Source organism: Spermophilus citellus (assembly GCF_964194105.1).
Source record: "Spermophilus citellus genome assembly, chromosome: 8".
Lineage (NCBI taxonomy): Eukaryota > Metazoa > Chordata > Mammalia > Rodentia > Sciuridae > Spermophilus > Spermophilus citellus.
The window spans coordinates 148874338-148895315 of NC_138189.1; the positions used below are offsets into that span (position 1 = coordinate 148874338).

General features: G+C 38.8%; 1 protein-coding gene across 2 annotated transcripts in view; it reads right to left on the reverse strand.

The window, feature by feature from the left end:
* The window catches only part of INTU (inturned planar cell polarity protein), a 114164-nt gene that overhangs the window by 76340 nt on the left and 16846 nt on the right, over nucleotides 1-20978 (reverse strand). For both annotated transcript variants that reach the window (XM_081303819.1, XM_081303818.1), the window contains exon 2: nucleotides 9472-10010. In XM_081303819.1, the coding sequence (XP_081159945.1) occupies nucleotides 9472-10010 (539 nt within the window). The remainder of the gene's footprint in view (nucleotides 1-9471; nucleotides 10011-20978) is intronic.

Below are 20978 nucleotides of genomic sequence, written 5' to 3' on the forward strand. Positions count from 1 at the left end.
GCTACCACAAAGCCTTCTGGGTACCAGAATATCCTAAATCTCAATCTGGAGGAAGTCACACATGTAAATACATACATCAACATCATCAAATACACACTTAAGATTTGTGTATATAATGAATATTATACACATAAATACTTAATATCATTATATACCAATGATATATAAGGTTATACATTAAAATAAATAACAGATAACATGTTATATATCAAAAAGATATCTTAAAACATTTAACAATTTAAAAAAGGGATACGAGTGTGTCAAATCTATTGAGTGATCACAAGTGAGAACATTGGAAGTTACATGAAAAGAGCTTAAAGTTAAAACCTTTGTACTTCACCAGAAATGGGTGCCCAGAACGTTAACGTCCTTTCTCTTATCACTGAGATGGCATTCAGACGCTATGACTTGGATAAGGGAGGGACTGCATCTGATCTGGTCTGGAGGCAGAAGGTGCCTATAGAGCACTATGGAGCTATGGGTTGGCTGCCAAACTTTAAGAAAAAATCAGAAATAAAAATATATATTTAAAAAATAAAGATCCAAGTATTTGACAGTGAGTGTAGCAAAAATGGCACCTGAAAAGGCAGCAAATCCCTCAAGATCCCAACAAAGAACTGGGACAGATGTTGGCTGTTTTGAAAGAGGAAGGGCTACTGGTCTACCTTTCCTGACCAGGCCCTTGGTGAAAGCTGGTCTCTCTTTAGCTGGACAATAGACATCAAGGCTGGGAGGTGCATCACGGCACTAAGTTTCATGATCCTTCTGCCTGTGAGGAAGGTCACTTCAGAGCTCAATCACTGGCCACGGTGTGAAACAAGTGAGAAATTCCTATTACAGCCATACTCATGGGATTAGCTAAACCCTGATGACTCTCAAATAGTCCACTCTTTATTTCTAAAATATATAATTTTAAAAATCTGGGACATAATCACAAAATTATAAAATCTGAATAGAGAAAATGATCATCTATAATGCCTCCTCACTAACCCAATACTGTTAGCTGCTGGCCGTGTTCTCTATTTATATTCACTTCTAATACTTTTCTCTGCACATATTTTTTTATTTACTCATTGATTCAATAATTGTTTATTGAGGGCTCATCATGAGCCAAACATTCTGCTATGCACCAAGGATGAAACAATAATTTTACCTGTTTTCCACTACAAAGTTGAAATCATGACCCTAATTTTTCTAACTCTGTATTGCTATTTAATACACATGCAAAAAAGTGCATACATTGTCAGAGTGTGGCACAGTGAATCACCACAGGTAAACCTACCTGTGCAATCACACTTAGGTCTGAGAACAGCATGGAGAGGTTTGCTTGCCACCAGCCAAGGTTTCATGACTGTCCTGTACAGGTCCACGTGTTAAAGGCTCAGTCCCCAGGGTGGGACCAGTAAGTGATGGTGGGACCTTTAGGAGGTGGGGCCCAGTAGGACATCTTAGGTCACTGGGGTGTGCCCTTGAAGAGGACTGTGGGCCTCCACTCCCTTTTTCCATTCTTTTTTTTCTGTTTCCTGGCTCATGAAGTGAGCCACATGCTGCGCCACCTGCTCCCACCATGATGTGCTACACTTGCCAGAGGTCCAAAGCAATGGGGGTCACTTGATCTTGGACTGGAACCTCCAGAACTATGAGCCAAAATAAGCCTTTTCTCTTTATGTTAACTGCTTCAGATATTTTGTTATAGTAATGCACAACTAACTAATACATACACCCTTCCAATTACTGCCCATAACCTTCCCCAAAGTAAAAACTTTTCTGAATTCCAACATCTTGAATTAGTTTTGCCAGCTTGTACTTAGCTTTTGCTTGAACATTATGATTATGAGAAATATCTATGTTGTTGCATGTAGCCACAGTTTATTTTTATTACCATATGACATTCTATTGTGATGATATTTCACAAATTATCCATTTACCTATTGGATTGATCTCACCAGCTGTTTTCAATTTTAGCTCTTACAGATAATACCACTAAGAAATTTGGGTAAAGGCCTTTCCAATATAATTATATTTTCACTTAGAAGAACTTCTGTATCATAGGGAATACGTATATTCAGTTTTAGTAGATACTACTAAAAGAATTTTCCAACGAGAGTTATTCAAATGCTAATCCAAATCCTAACACTTGTTGTTATTAGTCATTTTAATGTTAGAGGCCCTGAGGTCTGTGGAGTGGTGTTTGGGGGAATCGTCCTAAAACATACAATCCTGAACACCATAATAAAGAAAAAAAATCCCTAAACATCTAAAATTCAGAAAGATAATATGGAAGTTAGATCAAAATAAGGGGGGAAAAGGTGTTTGTGGTGGAATCCTCTGAAAATAGAAGGGAGATGAGTGGGAGGGAGAAGGGACAGGAAAATGAGGGAACAGTGGGATGAAACTGACAGAATTCTGCTATGTACCTCTATGAATGCCCCACAGTGAATTTCACCTTTATGTAGATCTATAAAGCACTTATTTAAAAAACATTATAAATAAATAAAAGGAAGACCAGGAGAGTAGAGGAAGGGTAACAGGGAGAAGGAGGAGGGGAAGGAAAAGAAACAATGGGGATTGAAGTGGAGCAAATTATATCCCATGCTTGCATGATTACGTGAAAATGAACCCCACTATTATGCACTATAAAAAGAAAAATATCCTGAAAATATAATTTTGGGAAAATTATTTTAAAAGATTCTTTAAAAGACATTTATTTATGTTTTTAAAGAGGATTAATTTGAGGAACAACAACAACAAAAAAAACATTGGAACAGCTGGGCATGGTAGTGCACACCTATAAGCCCAGCAACTTGGGAGGCTGAGGCAGAAGGATTGCAAGTTTGAGGCCAGCTTCAGCAACTCAATGAGGCCCTCAGCAACTTAGCAAGACCCGTCCTAAAATAAAAACTAGAAAAAGGATTCAGGATATAGTTCAGGGGCAAAGCATCCCTGGCTTAAATACACAGTACCAAAATCAAATAAGAAACTCCACAACAGAATACTTCAAGGACCATTTTACACAAAAGGAAATAATAATATATCAATTTTTATACGCATAAAAGCTCGGGTATGCTAATGATAGTACATGGGTATAACAGCTATGAGCAGACAAATCATACTCATAAAAACAGGCAAGAACTGTGTGCACCCAGCGTGACACCTGCAGTCATCTGCAATAACGTGATGGCCAACACAGCGTTCTCTGATGTGTTTATCAGTGCACTCTAGTTATACAAAACAGTGGGGTTCATCTTGACATAATCATACAAGCATGGAATAGAATTTGCTCCAACTCAGTCCCTCCACTTCCTCTTCCTCTCCCTCCTCCCTCCCCCTGTTCCCCTTCCTCTATTGGTGTTCCTACTATATATATATATATATTTTTTTTTTTTTAATGGTGCTTTGTGGATAATATAAAGGTGAAGATCTCTGCGGTCTCTACATATATGTACACAGCACAATTCTGTCAGTTTCTTTCTGCAGTTCTTCCCTTTTCCTCCCCCTCACTCTCATACCCCCCTTCCCTACTCCACTGACCTGTCTTTTATTTTCATGGTATTCCCACACACTCCTCTTTTTTCTTTTTAATATATATTTTTAGACGTAGTTGGACATAATACATTTATTTTATTTATTTTAGTGGTGCTAAGGATCGTGCCCAGGGCCTCACACGTTAGCCAAGCACTCTACCACTGAGCCTCAGCCGGGTCCCCCATTTGTCTTATTTTGCTTTAGCTTCTGCATATGAGAAAAAGCATTCGACCTCTGACTTTCTGGGCCTGGCTTATTTCACGTAACATGAAATTCTTCAGCTTTACCCATTTACCAGCAGATGCTGTAATTTCATTTTTCTTTATGGCTGAGTAAAACTCCATTGTGTATATACCACATTTTCTTTATGCATTCATCTGTTGATAGGCACTCAGGCTGGTTCCATAGCTTGGCTATTGTGAGCTGTGTTGCTACAACCATTGATGTGCCTGCATCACATAGTATTCTGATGATTTTAGTTCTTTTGGATAAATACCAAGGAGTGGGACAGCTGGGTAATGTGGTGGTCTCATTTCTAATCTTTTGAGGAACCGCCACACTGCTTCCCAGAGTAGCTACACTAATTTGCAGTCCCACCAACAATATAACAGTGTACCTTTTCCCTCACATCCTCATCAGCATTTATTATGATTTGTATCCTCGATCATTGCCATTCTGACTAGAGTAAGATGAAATCTCTCTCTAGTTTTGATTTGCTAAGTGCTAGAGATGTTGAACATTTTTTTCCATGTATCTGTTGGCCATTTGTATTTCTTCTTTTGAGAAATGTCTGTTTAGCTCTTTTACCGATTTATTGATTAGTCTATTTGCTTTTTTGGTGTTAAGTTTTCTGAGTTCTTAACATTCCTGGATATTAATCCCTTATGAAAGGAGTACCTTGCAAAGATTTTCTCCCATTCTGTAGGCTCTCTCTTCATGTTCTGAATTATCTCCTTTGCTGAAATTTTTACTTTGATATTGTACCATTTACTGATACTTGGTTTTATTTCTTGAGCTGTAGGGGTCTTTTTAAAAATGTTGGTGCCTGTTGTTGGAGTGCTGATCCTAATAACTCACGTCTTCTGATGAGATTCATCAAACACCACAATGGGTTATCAATGCATACGTGGCCATCTAAAGAGCGGAGTACATCTGTCATAAATGCAGATATTTTTAAAATTTATGTTTTAGTAGGCTTTTCGCCACTGTGACTTAAAGATCCAACCAGGCATTTGTCAAGGAGGAAATGTTTATTTGAAGGCTCATGGTTTCAGGGGTCTTAGACCACAGAAGGCCGGCTCCATTCCATGGGGCTCAATGTGAGGCAGAATAACATGGTGGAAGAGTACGTTGGAGGGAAATGGCTCACATGATGATCAGAAAACAGAGAGAGACTCCACTCTGCAGATACTATATATATATCCCATAGCCACACCCACAACGAACCACTTCCTCCAGCCACACTCCACCTGCCTCCAGCCATCACTCAGTTAATCCCAGCAGGATTAGTTTAAAGTGATAAACCAAACATTTCTCCTTCAAACCTTCTTACATTGTCTCACACGTGAGCTTTTGAGGGACACCTCACATCCAAAACATACAAATTAGAATTCTCTAGATGACTTTACACAAAAATTACACAATTTAGAACTCCAGTATTGAAAATGAGGTAAAAGCAAAATCTACAATATAATTGTAAAAAATAATGTTGGCAGTTTAAAAATACTGGGGTGATAAAAACAAACAAACAAAAAAACTAAAGAGGCAAAATCAAAAACCCATAAAAGCTATAAAGAAAAGTTGATACAGGAAAAAGTGCACACAGGGATTAATCATGGGCAACAGCACAAGTTGCCCGTGAGAGCTGGCACTTTCACACTCATTAACTGGACTTTGAGGTCTTGCATTGTGATAAAGAGCTGCCTTTTATCTTTTAGGGAATGGTTCTCCTTGGAGTTCATATTCATTTCCCGCATAGCTCTGCCCCTTTTGAAATTCTATGATTTGATCCACACGGACATGAGCAGTCCCTATTAAATCTCCCATCTTCGTGCTGAGCTGTTTTCAGTATGTGGAAATCCACTCCAGGTGCACTCCAGGTGCACTTGCAGACGCCACAGGTTACAGACACAATCCTGAGGATCAAACTGCAACACCGCTGCACAAGTGTTTTCTTATCCTCCGTGCGCCTGATTATTTTTGAACCAGTCAGGACCTTTGCTGGCTTCTTCAAAAATGAAGCTTTAATTCACTGAAGTTTCTTTAATTGAGTTTTTAATCAGAAGTTTTTGTCACTGTCACATTGTATGCTATCCCCAGAATTCAGCTTTCTACTTCTCTTATGGGACTCCCCCCCCCCCACTTTTATTTCTTTTTCTTTCTCCCATGGGAATTTCAGTTTGGAGGATTTCAGCTTTCAGAATTTTGATATTTGGGATTTTAATCTTCTGGGATTATGATTTTTGAGATTTTAAGAATTAGGAATTTTGCTTTTTTTAGGGTTTTAACATTTAGGGATATAGTGGGGTTTTCTGTTTGTTTATTTTGAGTATCAGGGATTGAACTCAGAAGCACTCGACCACCGAGCCACATCCCCAGCCCTATTTTGTATTTTATTTAGAGACAGGGTCTCACTGAGTTGCTTTAGCACCTCACTAAGTTGCTGAGGCTGGCTTTGAACTCGAGATCCTCCTGCCTCAGCCTCCCCAGTTGCTGGGATTACAGGTGTGTGCCATCATGCCCCATGGGATATGGTGTTTGAGACCACATCTGTCAGGATTATGAAGGACCTCATAGGCAGTGGTGTCTCATTGTGGCTTCAATTTGTATTTCTCTGATGAATAGTAAAGTTGAAAGCCTTTTGTATGTTTTATAGTCATTTGGATATCCTCTTGTGTGTAGTGCCTGCTTGGGTTTCTTGTCCATTATTCAACTGGGTTGTCTATATTTTTATTACTGAATTTGCAGTTTGTTTTATAGAAGCTCTTTGTCAGTTCTAGAAGGTTGGCCTTTTTTGACTCTTACATAGCATATCTTTTGATTAAACCCAAGTTCTTAATTTCAATGCAATATTTTATTTTGTGATTAATATTATATAATAAACCTTTCTGAAGTTTTGAAGCTATTCTCCCATATTATTGAAATCTTTTATCTTTTATATTCAGATGCACACTGTACTCAAAATTGATTTTTATGAAAGGTGTGAAATAAGAGCCAACTCTCCTTTTTTTCCTATATGGATACTTTAAATTTTTTATTTATTTTTTAGTTGGACACAATATCTTTATTTTATTTATTTTTATGTGGTGCTGAGGATTGAACCCAGGGCCTCACACATGCTAGGCAAGCGCTCCACCGCTGAACCACAGCCCCAGCCCCTATATGGATACTTTTTGAGACTCAAAAAGTTTACATATATATTGGTTCCTTATATGTACACTTTCTGTTGAAAGCCATAGATACCTATGTGTGTGTGGAGGAAAATGCTGACACAGTGCTTGGTGCATGGCAGATGCTCAACATATGTCTGTTGAAGGAATGACATTTATTTGGATTATTTGATCATTCATAGTTGATCCTACACTATGACATTTAGAGGAAACTATAGGCTTCTTTCCCCCTTTGTTCATATTTGGTAAGGCAGTATACTAACAAAGACCAAAGAAAATTAGAATTTTTCTTAAAGGAAAAATAGCAGGACTCCCCCCACACACACGGTAGAAGCTTTCTTCCTCTCTGTGGTTCATTCTCTTTCCTTTACACCAGATGTCAAGAGGATAACAGGAACTGTAGATATCTGTCTGTAAACCAGTCCAAACAGATACTGAGGAAAGGCCCCAGGTATGTGGAAAAAGAAGGTCTTGGCTGTTTCCCATCATGTGGGATGGGAAAACAGGTGGTCAGCAAACAACCAGGCAGGATTTCCTAAGTGGGAATCTTGGCCTTCTGTAGAAGTAAAAAAACTAACCTGAGAAATAGTTTAGTTCAATCTCATTATTTTACAAGAAAGAAATTTCAGCACTAACAGCATACAAGTGGACACTAGCTCCCACTCTGGTTATCAACTGCTGCATTACAAACCATCTAGAACATTCAGTGGCTTGAAACCACCACATTAATTTGTTATCCGTTCTGGCTCTGGGCTCAACTAAGGTTCCCACAAGAGGCTCCTCACACATTTACAGCCAGGTGGGGCTGGGGCTGGAGTCGTCCTGGAAGCTTCTCCACTCAGGTCTGATGGGTGGGACCTCAGCTAGGCTGTCAGTCAGATCACCACTCCCGGCTTCTCCATCTGGCCTGGCCTTCTCACAGAATGGTGACTGGGTTCCAAGAACAAGTGTCCCCAAAAGAACCAGGCAGAAGCAGTATCACCTTTTATGACCCAACCTTGTAAGTCACACAGCATCACTTAATCTGTAGTTACAGGCCCACCCAGACTTGAGGACACGGATGTAATTCTCCCTAGGAAATATGGATATCACAGTGTGAGAAGACTACATGAAGATGCTGTTGCTGCCACTTTAGAACACACACTTTGCCCTGAGGTTCTTCTTACACGATTCTGGAGGACCCTCTGTGTAAAGAGTTATCACAGTGTGTGAAACTCTCTGCCTCTTTGTGATCCATCCCTTCCAGTAGAATATGAGCTCCTTTATAAGAGTATCAGATTGTGACAGCAATCTTTGCATTCTTGGCACTTAGTAGAAGCTCAAAAAATGTTTAATTTGTTGAATCTATGAATAAAAAACTGAAACTCAGACTTCAAGTCAGACATACTTAACTTAAAAATGTTTCTGAAGTATCTGAAAAATCTTCTCTGTCTAATCTCTTAAGCTGGGTCAACTTAAAAGACTGTCAGGTTCTAGAACTATTATAATTTTAAGTTTCATTAATAATACAGACTTCATCTTTTTTTAATGCATGTTGAAATTTTTCAATACCTTTATTCAATTAATTTATTTATTTGTATGTGGTGCTGAGGCTCAAACCCAATGCCTCACATGTGCTAGGCAAGCGCTCTACCACTGAGTAATAAACCCAGCCCCAATAACACTGACCTTATCTTTAATTAATAAGATTGCTACTAGCCAGGCATAGTGGCACATGCCCATAATCCCAGCAGTGCAGGAGGATCACTAATTCAAAGCCAGCTCAGCAAATTAGTGAGGCCCTAAGCAACTCAGTGAGACCCTGTCTCTAAATAAAAAACAAAAAGGACTGGGATGTGCTCAGTGATTAAGCACCTCTGGGTTCAACTGCTGGTACCAAAAAAAAAAAAGAAAGAAAGATTGCTACTAATGCAAACATTATATGCAACACCTTAAAATCTGTCGGCAACACAGAATGCTCGTCTTAATGCATATTCAGAATAACTTGAGGACTTACGCTTTTCCTCAAAATCAGTGGAGTATTTTATGACAAACACCCTTAAAAGGAAATTTATGTATAATACTACTGTTGCTAAGTGTGCCAAATGAAACAGTTTAAGTGTAGTTTAAGTCCAAGAACTTAGTGTACTCAAGTGCAAACATACAATTTAAAGGTATTTTTATTCATAAATTATAGATTTTTATAGCATGCTATTGGATGCAGCCATTCAAGCCTAAATTATCACCATACAATCAACTTATTTTCTTTTTCTTGTCAGCAAATATAACCAAGCTTGAATAAAATTACATAATCAAAACTTTAAAATTAGGCTATCGCCTGGCCTGAACAAGGAGCACATGTATTCAACACACTGAACCACTTATTTTAAGAACACTGTGCCTTGTGGTACACCAACTGCAACAATTTCTCTACCACAGAGAAATAATCAGTGGATCACTCATCAGCCCTTAATCTGTGAGACCCTCTATAACAGTTTCTTTAATCACAGCTCTCACAAGGCATTATCACTAATCATGAATCTTGCAAACAACGCCGACGTTCATCAGTGACACTTACCAACTACTATCTGACCACTCTTCATAGCGGACCCTCCTGGCGACAGGCCGTGGACCACAAGCCTCTCTCCATCGCCCTGCCTCTCACTTCTCCTCCAGCTCCACTTGGTCTGGTGGATAATTCCAACCAGCACTTCTAGAAGTCTGAGCTGTTCTTTGGCTTTTGTGACGGTGAGCTTTTTGGGATTCACATAAACATTCACATCTTTGTACTGCTGTTGGATAATGACTCCTGTCTTCTGATTGGACTGATGCTTTAGAATGGATACTGGCCCATTATCACTGCTATTTTTTTTATTGTTGCGCTTGGGTAAAAGTCTTTTACTTTTTAAAATTTTGGTAAATCGCTTGAGTTTGGGTTCACACTTTTTTCTTTCTTTGTAGTCACCCTCTTCAATGATGATCTCATTGTCACTGAACCTGACGTGGTTCACAGTTGGTGTCTCAGGAAGGAGGCTCTCCTCTTCGCCCTCACTCAACTCCAAGTACAGCAGTTCTCCATTTTTCTGCACACTGTCCAGCCACTCAGGCTCCAGATCACTAGGAAACAGAGAAAAGATAATCTGGATGCAGCCCAACATAAGAAACAGTGTCACCTTCCTAGAGGATGAGAATGGGTGTGGGATGTGGGAGGGTTGAATTTTCTTTATTTCAAATTCTTCCGAACATTTCTAATTTACTGAGCATTAACACTATTTCCTATAGAATGATTTTTGTAGAGTCTTGAAGAATAGGAGTTGGAGGAGAAGGAATTAAGAAGGTGCAGTGATAGGAAAGAAAACCCATATTTTAAAAAAAGAGATGGTCCTTTTGAAAAACCTACAGGATTTTTAAAAATAAATTAATTCAATTACTACATGGTTATTATTTGCTTTAGACAACAACCACACTGGACAATAATTTACTATTGGAATTTGTACTTGAAAATAGTCTACATGCATAGAAATTGTTAGCATGGCTATCAGGGGAAAATGAAAGCATACCTGCATTCATAGGTCATTTACACAAACATTTTTGAAAATTCATTTATGGACAGGAAGATGGCAAAAGTGAGCTAGGCAGCAAGTTCTGGTCTCCTTACAAGGAGATGGCAAAGGAAAAGCAGAATTGAGAGGTGAGCAACAAAATAAATGCTTTTAATATTAACCTATAGAAAATTATAGATTATCCAATTACTGGAATTACTGTTAATTTTCTGAGAATTTAATATTCTGATAATTTCTTAACAAACCAACAATTTCAATCCATTATGTTCAATTGTCACATATATAAGACAGCTATAAAAAACTTAAATTGAAAAACAAATATGCCAGTTATGGACACTTTAAAATAAATAATATTTTTAAAGTTATTTAAAAAAAATAGTCTCAATATTACAAAGTCTGAGACATGGAAGATAGATTACCAGAGAAGAAAACAAACTCAGAGTCCCCTAACCCCAAAACTGAACCTGGGGAGAGAAGGGGGCACAGATAATCTCTTAAACTCACCCACTTAAAAACATTTTGGAAAGACAGACAAAATTTAAAGTGTGAAGGTAACCAACTAAAGGCTCCTTAAGACAGAGCAAAGAGTTGAAAGCCAAAGTGTGAAAAGAAAACTGAGCTGTGGGTCCACAGTCATCCTGGGGAGCCCTCAGCTGACCATTCACCCCTTAAATCAGACAGCTGCAAATCAAACCGGAGGGCAGGCCCCTACCTGGGGACCTTTTAATGATCTGGCCAGAAAGAACTTCCAGGAAGACCGCTACCAGTCAAAATTCACTGAAGCCTCTCCCCTGCCCCTCACCATGAACGAGGGAACAGACGAGGCTGGTGGGGACCTGGCAGGAACTGTGCCTCACGCTGCTCGGCCTGTAAACCCAGGCCAGGGCAGAAGCTCTGGGCAGCGCCCCACTGCTCCCCTGAGACACACAGCTACAAAGCAGCTTAGGCCCCAGGGAGAGGAAAGGTCACCAGGCCCTGTCCACTGACGTTGGGGGAGGACCCAGGGTGGTGGGGCCACATGGGGGGAAGCTGCCTTGTCGTGTCCTGCATGGCAGTTTATCCAGGGCTACGTGAACCGGCTGACGAGGGGATTAGGAAGAAGACAGACAGAACAAAAGTGGAGACAAGGCCAGGGCGCCGAGGTCCAGCCTGCCTCTGGCGGAGGGAGATGACCAGGAGCAAGCTCAGTGCCTTCACTGCGTGGGTTTAAACATCACAAGGATGCATCGGGAGAAAGCTTCTTCAAGATAAACAGAGGGATCACTGGCTCAAGCCTATGATTCTCTGCCTTCTCCACCTGTGGGCAGTAGGTGTTTGAACCCAAGATTGTGAACCAACAAAATTCTTTGGCTAGCAAGGGATTTTCCTTTGAACAGGGCATCACCATACAACTGGGCAGTTTTCTCAGAATCTTTGTACCAAGAAAGTCTCAAGAGAAACATCACCCCTGCAGCTGGGCAGTTCAATGACTCATAATTCATTCACCACTCCCAAAACTGCCTGAGGTGGAAAATGACCAGAGCCTTCACAGAAAGAAGAGGCCGCCCCGCCTTCAGTGGCACACAGCCTGACCCATGATCACAAATGAAGACTGAGAAGGCCTTGTTGGGCACTTGTGGACCTTGCATCAGACTTAGTAAATAGAGGGAATCAACGCCCACCATTCACAACCGGGGGCAGTGGAAACTAGAGTCCAGGTGAACCACCTGACACCCTTCACTGCAGTATCTCACAGAGTGGCCAGCCAGGGCCACTGCACCACAGAACACATGCAGAAATCCCACAACCAGAGTTCCTGTGCTCATGGCTACCAGGATCTTCCCTACCATGAAAAGGATTCTATAGAGAGGAGCAGATACACAATGACCCACAGCAAACACAGGGCGCCTCAGAGCCTGCATCCTGAACTACGGCACACAGTAGAAACAGCCAACTCACACCAGTGCGCCCTCCAAGCATTCAGCTGCAAGCCTCTGGGCTGACAAACCAGAAGCTGCTGTTGGAGGCTCATAAAAACTAGGGACTTGGCTCCTGTGGCCCTGCAACTTGTGAGAGATCCAGAACCAAAAACTGATGGACATCTGCTAAATGTCCAAACCTCAACGAAATCCAAACCGAAATTGAACAAGAATTTTCTTCACCTTGACAATGTTTATTCCTCCCCCTTTTAGCCTCATTTAAGGTAAGTTTATTAAATTTACCAACTAATTACTGACTTATTCCAAAGATTATTATAGGTTTACACCTGAACGTGAGTGTGGAGAACAACTGCAGTAAGTTTTTGTTTCTTATAAGGTTGAATATAAATAACAAGGCTTTGCTCTATAGTGATTATAGTCCATGGGGCTCAGTAGCATTTCTTAAAGTAGTGCTAATATTGAGATCACAACTTAAAATATCATTAACTAGACATTCACCCAAACCAGGGCTCTTAAGAGAAAGAAGCTCACAAAGTAGCTCTTCGCTTAGAAGAAGTGAGAACTATACGGATGGATAGGTAGACATCAAACAATATGAAAAGCAAGGAACCAAACCATCCCAAACAGTCTATAATGCTTGAACAACAGACTTCATTGACACTACAGTAGAGGGAATGCCAGAGAAGGAATTTAGAAAGTTCACAGTTAAAATGTTCTATGAGCTAAAAGAAATGTAAGAAGTGAAATCACAGAAAATATAGAAAGTGAAAGATCACTTCAATAAAGAGATAGATTCTGAAAAAAACAACCAAACAGAAATCCTGGAAATAAAAGAATCAACAAACTAAATTAAAAATTCAGTGGAATGCACCACCAACAGGTTAGGCCACTTTGAAGACAGATTTTTAATCCTCAAAGACAAAGTACATAATCTTCAAAATAAAGTTGACCATAAAGAAAAGATGTTAAGACACCATGAACAGAATAGTCAAGAAATTTGTGATAACATCAAGAGGCCAAATTTTAGAATCATTGAGGTAGACGAAGGCTCTAAAATACAAGCTAAAGGGATGTACAATCTTTTCAATGAAATAGTATAAGAAAAATTTCCAAACCTTAAGAATGAGATGGAAATTAAAATACAAGAGGCATACAGAACTCCCAATATACAAAATCACAATAGTTCCACTCCAAAACACAATATTATGAAAATGTCTAACATAAAATAAATAAAATTTTTAAAGCTTCAGGAGAAAAATGGTTGGTCACACTGAAAGGTAAACCAATCCAGATTTCAAATGATTTCTCAACCCAGATCCTAAAGCCAGAAGGGCTTGTGATAATACACATGAAGCACTGAAAGAAAATGGGTGCCAACCAAGAATACCATATCAAGCAAAAATTAAACTTCAGAATTGAAGATGAGATAAAAACTTCCATGATAAATGAAAGCTAAAAGAATTCATAACTAGAAAACCTATACTATAAAACATATTCACAAAATATTCCATGAAGAAGAAATGAAAAAATAAAAATAAAAACCAGCATAGGGAGGAATTACATTAGAAAAGTCAATCAAAAAATAATGAAGTCCAATTTTAACATTAGAAATGAATCAAAAATGGCAGAAAATAAAACTCGCCTTTTGATAATAACATTAAATATAAATGGTCTAAACTATTTAATCAAAAACTACAGGTTCACAGACTGGATTGAAAAACAAGACTCAACAATCGCTGACTACAAGAAACATACCCCACAGGCAAGACATCCACAGACTGAAGGTGAAAGGAGGGAAAAAAAATACAATTCACCTGGGACTCATAAACAAGCGTGGGTTGATATTCTTATATCAGATAAAGTGGACCTGAAGTGAAGACTCATCAAAAGAGACAAAAAAGGTCACTTTATACTTCTTACAGGAATCATACCATCAACAAGATATATTGATTGTAAATACTTATGTCCCAAACAACTAAGCGTCTACATACATCAAATAAACTCTTCTTTTTTTTAATATTTACTTTTTAGTTGTAGTTGGACACAACACCTTCATTCCATTTATTGATTTTTACATGGTGCTGAGGATCTAACCCAGGCCTCGAACATTCTAGGCAAGCAATCTACCACTGAACCCCAGCCCCAAATAAACCCTTCTTAACATTAAGAATCAAATAGACAACAATACAATAATATTAAGTGACTTCAACATGTCTCTCTCACCACTGGATAGATCATCCAAACAAAAACTAAGCTAAAATTCTACAGAACTAAAAGAATACAATTAATAATATGGACCTAACAGATATCTGTAGAGTATTTTATCCATCAACGACTGATTTTACTTTCTTCTCAGCAGCATCTGGAACAGTTTCCAAAATACACCGCTTTGAGGTCACAAAGCAAATGCTGGCAAACACAATAAAACAGAGATAATACCTTGCATTCTATCAGAAATGAAATTAGAAATAAATAAGATAAAAAACAGAAACCACTCTAATATCTGGAGATTAAATAATATACTTTTACATAATGAATGGATAGCAGAAGAAATCAAGGGAGAAATTAAAATTTTAGAGGTAAATGAGAATAGTGATACAACATTTCAAAATCTCTGGGCAGTATGAAGGCAGTTCTAAGAGAGAAATTCACAGCATTGAGCTCACACATTGAAAGAATAGAAAGATACCAAATAAATAATCTAACATTGCATCTCAAGGCCCTGGAAAAAGAAGAAGAAACCAAAATCAGTAGAAGGCAGGAAATAATTAAAATCAGAGCTGAAATCAATGAAATTGAGAAGAAGAAAAAATACAAAAGAGCAATGAAACAAAGAGTTGGATTTTTGAAAGGATAAACTAAATTAATAAGCCCTTAGCCAAACTAATCAAAGAGGGCAAAAATTCAATTATCAAAATTTGAGATGAAAAAGGAAATATCACCACAAACATTATGAAATACAGGGTCATCAGAAAGTATTTTCAAAATTTCTTCCCCAATAAGCTAGAAAAACTTGAGATACTGACAAATACCTAGAGATCTATGACCCATCCAAATTGAAGGATACAGAAAACTTAAACAGATCAGTTATCAACAACCTTCCAACGAAGAAAAGTCCAGGACCAGAGAGATTCTTGGCTGTTTTACCAGACCTTCAAAGAAGGACTACTATTAATACTCTCAAATTATTCTATGAACAGAAAAGGATGGAATATGCCAAACTCTTCCTACAAAGCCAGTATCACCTGACACCAAAACTAGACAACAACACATCAAGGAAAAAACACTCCAGAGACCAATAACCTCAGTGAACACAGATATAAAAATTTATAATAAAATATTGGCAAACCGTATACAAAAACACATTAAAAAGAGAGTGCAACCCTAATCAAGTAGGTTTCATTCAGAGTTCAACATATGGAAATCAGCAAACGTAACTTACCACTTAAATAGGCTTAAGGACAAGAATCACATGATTATCTCAATAAATGCAGAAAACCCGTTTGATAAATTTCAGCACCCATTCATGTTAAAAATACTGAAGAAACTAGGGACCAAAGGAACTTGCCTCAACACTGTAAAGGCCACATATGACAACTCCAAGCCCAGCATTACTCTGGATGGAGAAAACCTGCACGCCATTACCTCTAAAAACAGGAATCAGATAAGAGTGGCCACTCTCACCATTCCTATTCAAAACAGTCCTAAAAAAAAAAAAATGGGGGAATAAATCTAACAAAAGAGATGAAAGTTCTCTACAATGAAAACTACAGAACACTAAAGAAAGAAATTGAAGAAGACCTTAGAAGATGGAAAGATCTTCCATGTTCTTGGATAGGCAGAACCCATATTACCAAAATGGCTATACAATCAAAAGCACTACAGAGATTCAAAGCAATTCCCATAAAAAATACAATGAAGTTCTTCACAAAACTAGAAAAAGCATTTATGAAATTCACCTGGAAAAATAAGACCCAGAATAACCAAAGGAATCCTTAGTGAGAAGCGCAAAGCAGGAGGCATCACAAAACTGAACCTCAATTACACCACAGAGCTACAGTGACAAAACATATGGTCCTGGCACCACAGCAGGCATGAATGCCAACGGAACGGAATAAAAGACAACGACAAACCCACATAAACACTCGACAAAGGTGCCAAAAGCATACATTAGAGAAAAGATGGCCTTTTTAACAAATGCTGCTAGGAAAACTGGAAATCTGTATGTAGTAGAATAAAATGTAACCTCTGTCTTTTGCCATGCACAAAACTCAACTCAAAGTGGATCAAAGACCCAAACCAGAAAGCCTACAGTGGTTAGAAGAAAATGTAGGCTCAACACTCCAACATGGAGACTCAGGAAGTGACTTCCTTCACAAGACTCCTACAGCACAAGAGGTAAAATAAAAAATCAATATGTGGGACAGCATCAAGTTAAAGAGCTTCTTCAAAGGAAAGAAACAATTAAAATCATGAAGAGAGAGGCTACAGAAGGGGAGCAAACCTGCCCCCTGATCCTCTGATAGGGCATTAACATACAGGATATACAAAGAACTAAAAAACTTAAAATGACCCAAAAACCCAATCAATAAGTGGGCAAAGGAACTAAATGAAGACTTCTTAAAAGAAGAAATAAAAATGGTCAACAAATATATGAAAGAATGTTCAACATCTCTAACAATTAGAGAAATGCAATTTAAACTGCATTGAGATTTCATTTCACTCCAGTCAGAATGGCAATTTTTAAGAATACAAGTAACATCCCAGTGGCCTGGGAGGCCGAGGCAGGAGGACTGTGAGTTCAAAGCCAGCCTCAGCAACTTAGCAAGGCCCTAAGCAACTCAGTGAAATCCTGTCTCTAAATTAAACACAAAAAGGGCTGGGAATGTAGCTCAGTGGTTAAGTGCTCCTGGTTCAATCCCTGGTACCAAAAAAAAAAAAAAAAAAAAAGTGACATTAAACGTTGGTGAGGATGTAGGTGAAAAGGTAGACTCATACACTACTGGGAGGGCTGAAAACCAGTGCAACCACTCTGGAAAGCAATATAGAGATTCCTCAAAAAATTAGTAATGTGACCTAGCTATCCCACTCCTCTGTATGTGTCCAAAGGATTTAAAATCAGCACAGGATAGTAAGATAGCCACACTAATGTTTATAGAAGCCAGTAACTCATAACAGCCAAGTCATGGAGTCAACCTAGGTGCCCCTCAACAGATGAATTTAGTGTGTGTGTGCGCGCCATATTGCTCAGCCATAAAAAATTTGTCAGTAAATAGATGAAAATGGAGACTATGATGCTAAGTGAAATAAGCCAGTCCTCAAAAGTCAAAGATATGTGGAAGCTAATCCAAAATAAGGGGGTGAGTGGGGGTGGAAGAATAAAACAACAGAAGAAAGATCAGTGGAGAAGACTTGGGGAATGAAGGGAAGGGAGGAAGAATGGGACAGGCAGACTGTGGAATGAATCTGACCTCACCTTCCTGTGTACGTATATGAATATACCACAGTGAATCTCACCATCATCCACATCCACAAGACGATAAGTTAAAGTTAAAAAAAACTATAAATGGCAGAATATCAGTAGAGGGAAGGGAACAGGGGAAGAGAGGAGGGGAGTAAAGGGGGAAATACTGAGGACTGAACGAGAACAAATTTTTTTCCATGCTTTTACAATTATATCAAAATGAATCCCACAACCTCTTTCTATGTTTAACCAAAAAGAACCAATAAAAATGAATAAACAAATAAATTTTCAAAATGTAAACATTCATCTCACCACAGTTAGTTCTGCTGAAAACAACCAATTTATAGTCAGAGCTAACTCATGATCAGCTCTATAGTCTATGATCTTTGTAAAACTCCTTTCTTATGAGTAATGTTAAGAAAAGCAAAACTCATAATATTCATCATCTGTTAAAAAAATCAACTTTCAACTGGGAAGTACGTCACTAAAAAAAACATAATTATTGCTATTAAAAAGTACTGAAATAGCCATCAAAAACTCTTATAACAAACCTAATCACAAATTCTACCCTGCTCCATGTTGTGAACCACCTTTCAAACTGCTGTCCTTTAAAGTGAAATTGGTTCCAGTGGAAAAACTAACATGTCTTTTCAGAAACATGAGTGACAATATCCTGGCGTGAAAAGGTATGATTTGTGTTCTAATCATCAATCAATCAGATACTTTTCTGTTTTATATAATGTTTATTAGCAACATTTTGTTAAATGTCTCTTTCTAAATGCTGCGAAAGCCCCTAAATTCTATTACTCAGTTCTTAACTACTGCCCTGGTCTGTGGTTGGTTATCCACACAGAATTTTCAAGTATATGAATCACTTCTTTAAAAAGACATAATTAGCTTAAAATATCAAAAGTAATATCTCTCGGGCTCTAGCTGGCTTCTGAGGCCCGGAATCACGTTAGGTGCTCAGCACCACTTAGCACTGCTCACTGGCCACACATCAGCCGTTTCAGCCTCACAGCATGCACTCACGGAGATCAGCGTCAGTAACTGCAGTTCTGGTTTGATGAGCCTAACTGTGCCCATTACAAACAAGTAGACAGAAAATGCATCATAAGTTTAACTGGTACGATGTAAATACCACGATTATACATTCATAACTTTATATAAATTTAAATAATAAAAGGTTTTGTTATTTATTTTAAAAGTCTTTTTGGAATACATACACTAACTTAGCTTACATGCCAAGTATAAAGATGGGGCATTTTAGCCAGGCGCAGTGGCACACACCTGTGATCCCAGTGGCTCAGGAGGCTAAGGTAGGAGATGGCAAGTTCAAAGCAAGGCTCAGCTACTTAGTGAGGCGCTAAGCAACTCAGTGAGACCCTGCCTCTAAATAAAATACCAAATGAGCTGGGAAGTGGCTCCGTGGTTAAGCACCCCTGGGTTCAATCCCTAGTACCAAAAAAAAAAAAAAAAAAAAAAGATGGTGCATTTTATTTTATTTTAAGAGAGAGTGAGAGAGGAGAGAGAGAGAGAGAGAGAGAGGAGAGAGAGAGAGAGAGAGAGAGAGGAGAGAGAGAGAATTTTTTAATATTTATTTTTTAGTTCTCGGCGGACACAACATCTTTGTTGGTATGTGGTGCTGAGGATCGAACCCGGGCCGCACCCATGCCAGGCGAGTGCGCTACTGCTTGAGCCACATCCCCAGCCCAAGATGGTGCATTTTAATCTCTAAAATCTGAATGAATGTGAACCCACTTCCTAGTTATGATTCTAAGATGCATGCAGTGAGGAATAAAGGGACAAATACATAGCACCAAGCACTGCAGTAAATACCGGAATTACAAGAATGAAAATATCAGTTTCTGCCTTTGCTTAGTGGGGAAAAGAGAGAAGGAACCCACGACAATACACTTGGAGCACAAGACAGAGGCACATACGAGAGCTCTACAGCCTCGTAAACAACAAGTGGTTGGGAGGAGAATTGGGAAGCTGAAGAAAAAGAGAAGTTTAAACAGAAGTAACAACAGAGCAAGGCTTGAGGGAAGTGTCTAACCTATGTAGAAAACCACCAGCAAGTGCAGGTGCCAGAGCAACGTGGGAGGTAGAAGGCGTGGAGACCTGGCCTCCATCAAGGTGAGTGAAGAGTTTGCAGGGTCTAGAGGTCAGATATCCCTGGACAGTCCTGCTCTGGAAGTAAACTGAAGGTGAGTTTGAGATAGACACAACCCAAGGCAAGAAGATTAATTGGCATTTTAGTAGTCAAGGCAAAAATAACTAAGGTAATTAGGGCTGAAACATACTCGAAAATCACCAGAACTTTGAGATTCAGTAGGTAAGATGAGACAGAAGGGATTGAAGTGGACTGGATTTCTGGTTGGTGACTGCCAGCATCTCTCTATGCATACATAGGCACAAATAAATGGAAGTATGATTATCATGGTCATTTTCCTTCCTACTTCTCATTGACATAAACAATGTTGAAGACCCATGTTTCATAATCACATAAAACGTATATACTTATATAACAGTATGTACTTAGCTTTCTAATTTCTCACTTGACAATACAGTTCAGAAAGCCCTAATGGTGGCATAACGGTCCATATGGAAGATGCAGCATAGTCACTCATTTAGCTACTGATGAGCTTTGTATTCTGTTTTTATTTTTGTTTTTCTCTAAGAAAGTTACAGTGACTTTCCTTTTATGTATGTGTATATACAGGTCTTCACCCAAAAGACACACCAATGCACATTCTCACCAGCAAAGTGTGAGAACATGGAAAGTGGAAAATAACAACTTGATGGGGAAGAGATCTGGCCAGTGCCACCTCAACCAAGGGATTGAGGTTACGAAAACCACTGAACTGAGAACTTGTCACAGAACAGAGGAGACTGGGGAGACAGGCTGACTAGAGGCAATTTGATATCCTGGGTTGAATCCTGGAACAGAAAAAGAACATTAGTGGCAGAATGGTGAAATTTGCCAACAAATAAAGTTCAGACTTTGGTTAATAGTACTTACCAGTGTTAATTTTCTTAGTTTTGACAAATGAGCAACAGCTGTATAGGATGTCAACATCAGGGGCACCCAGGAGAAGGGTTTAAGGGAATGCTGTAATACCTTTGCAACTCCTCT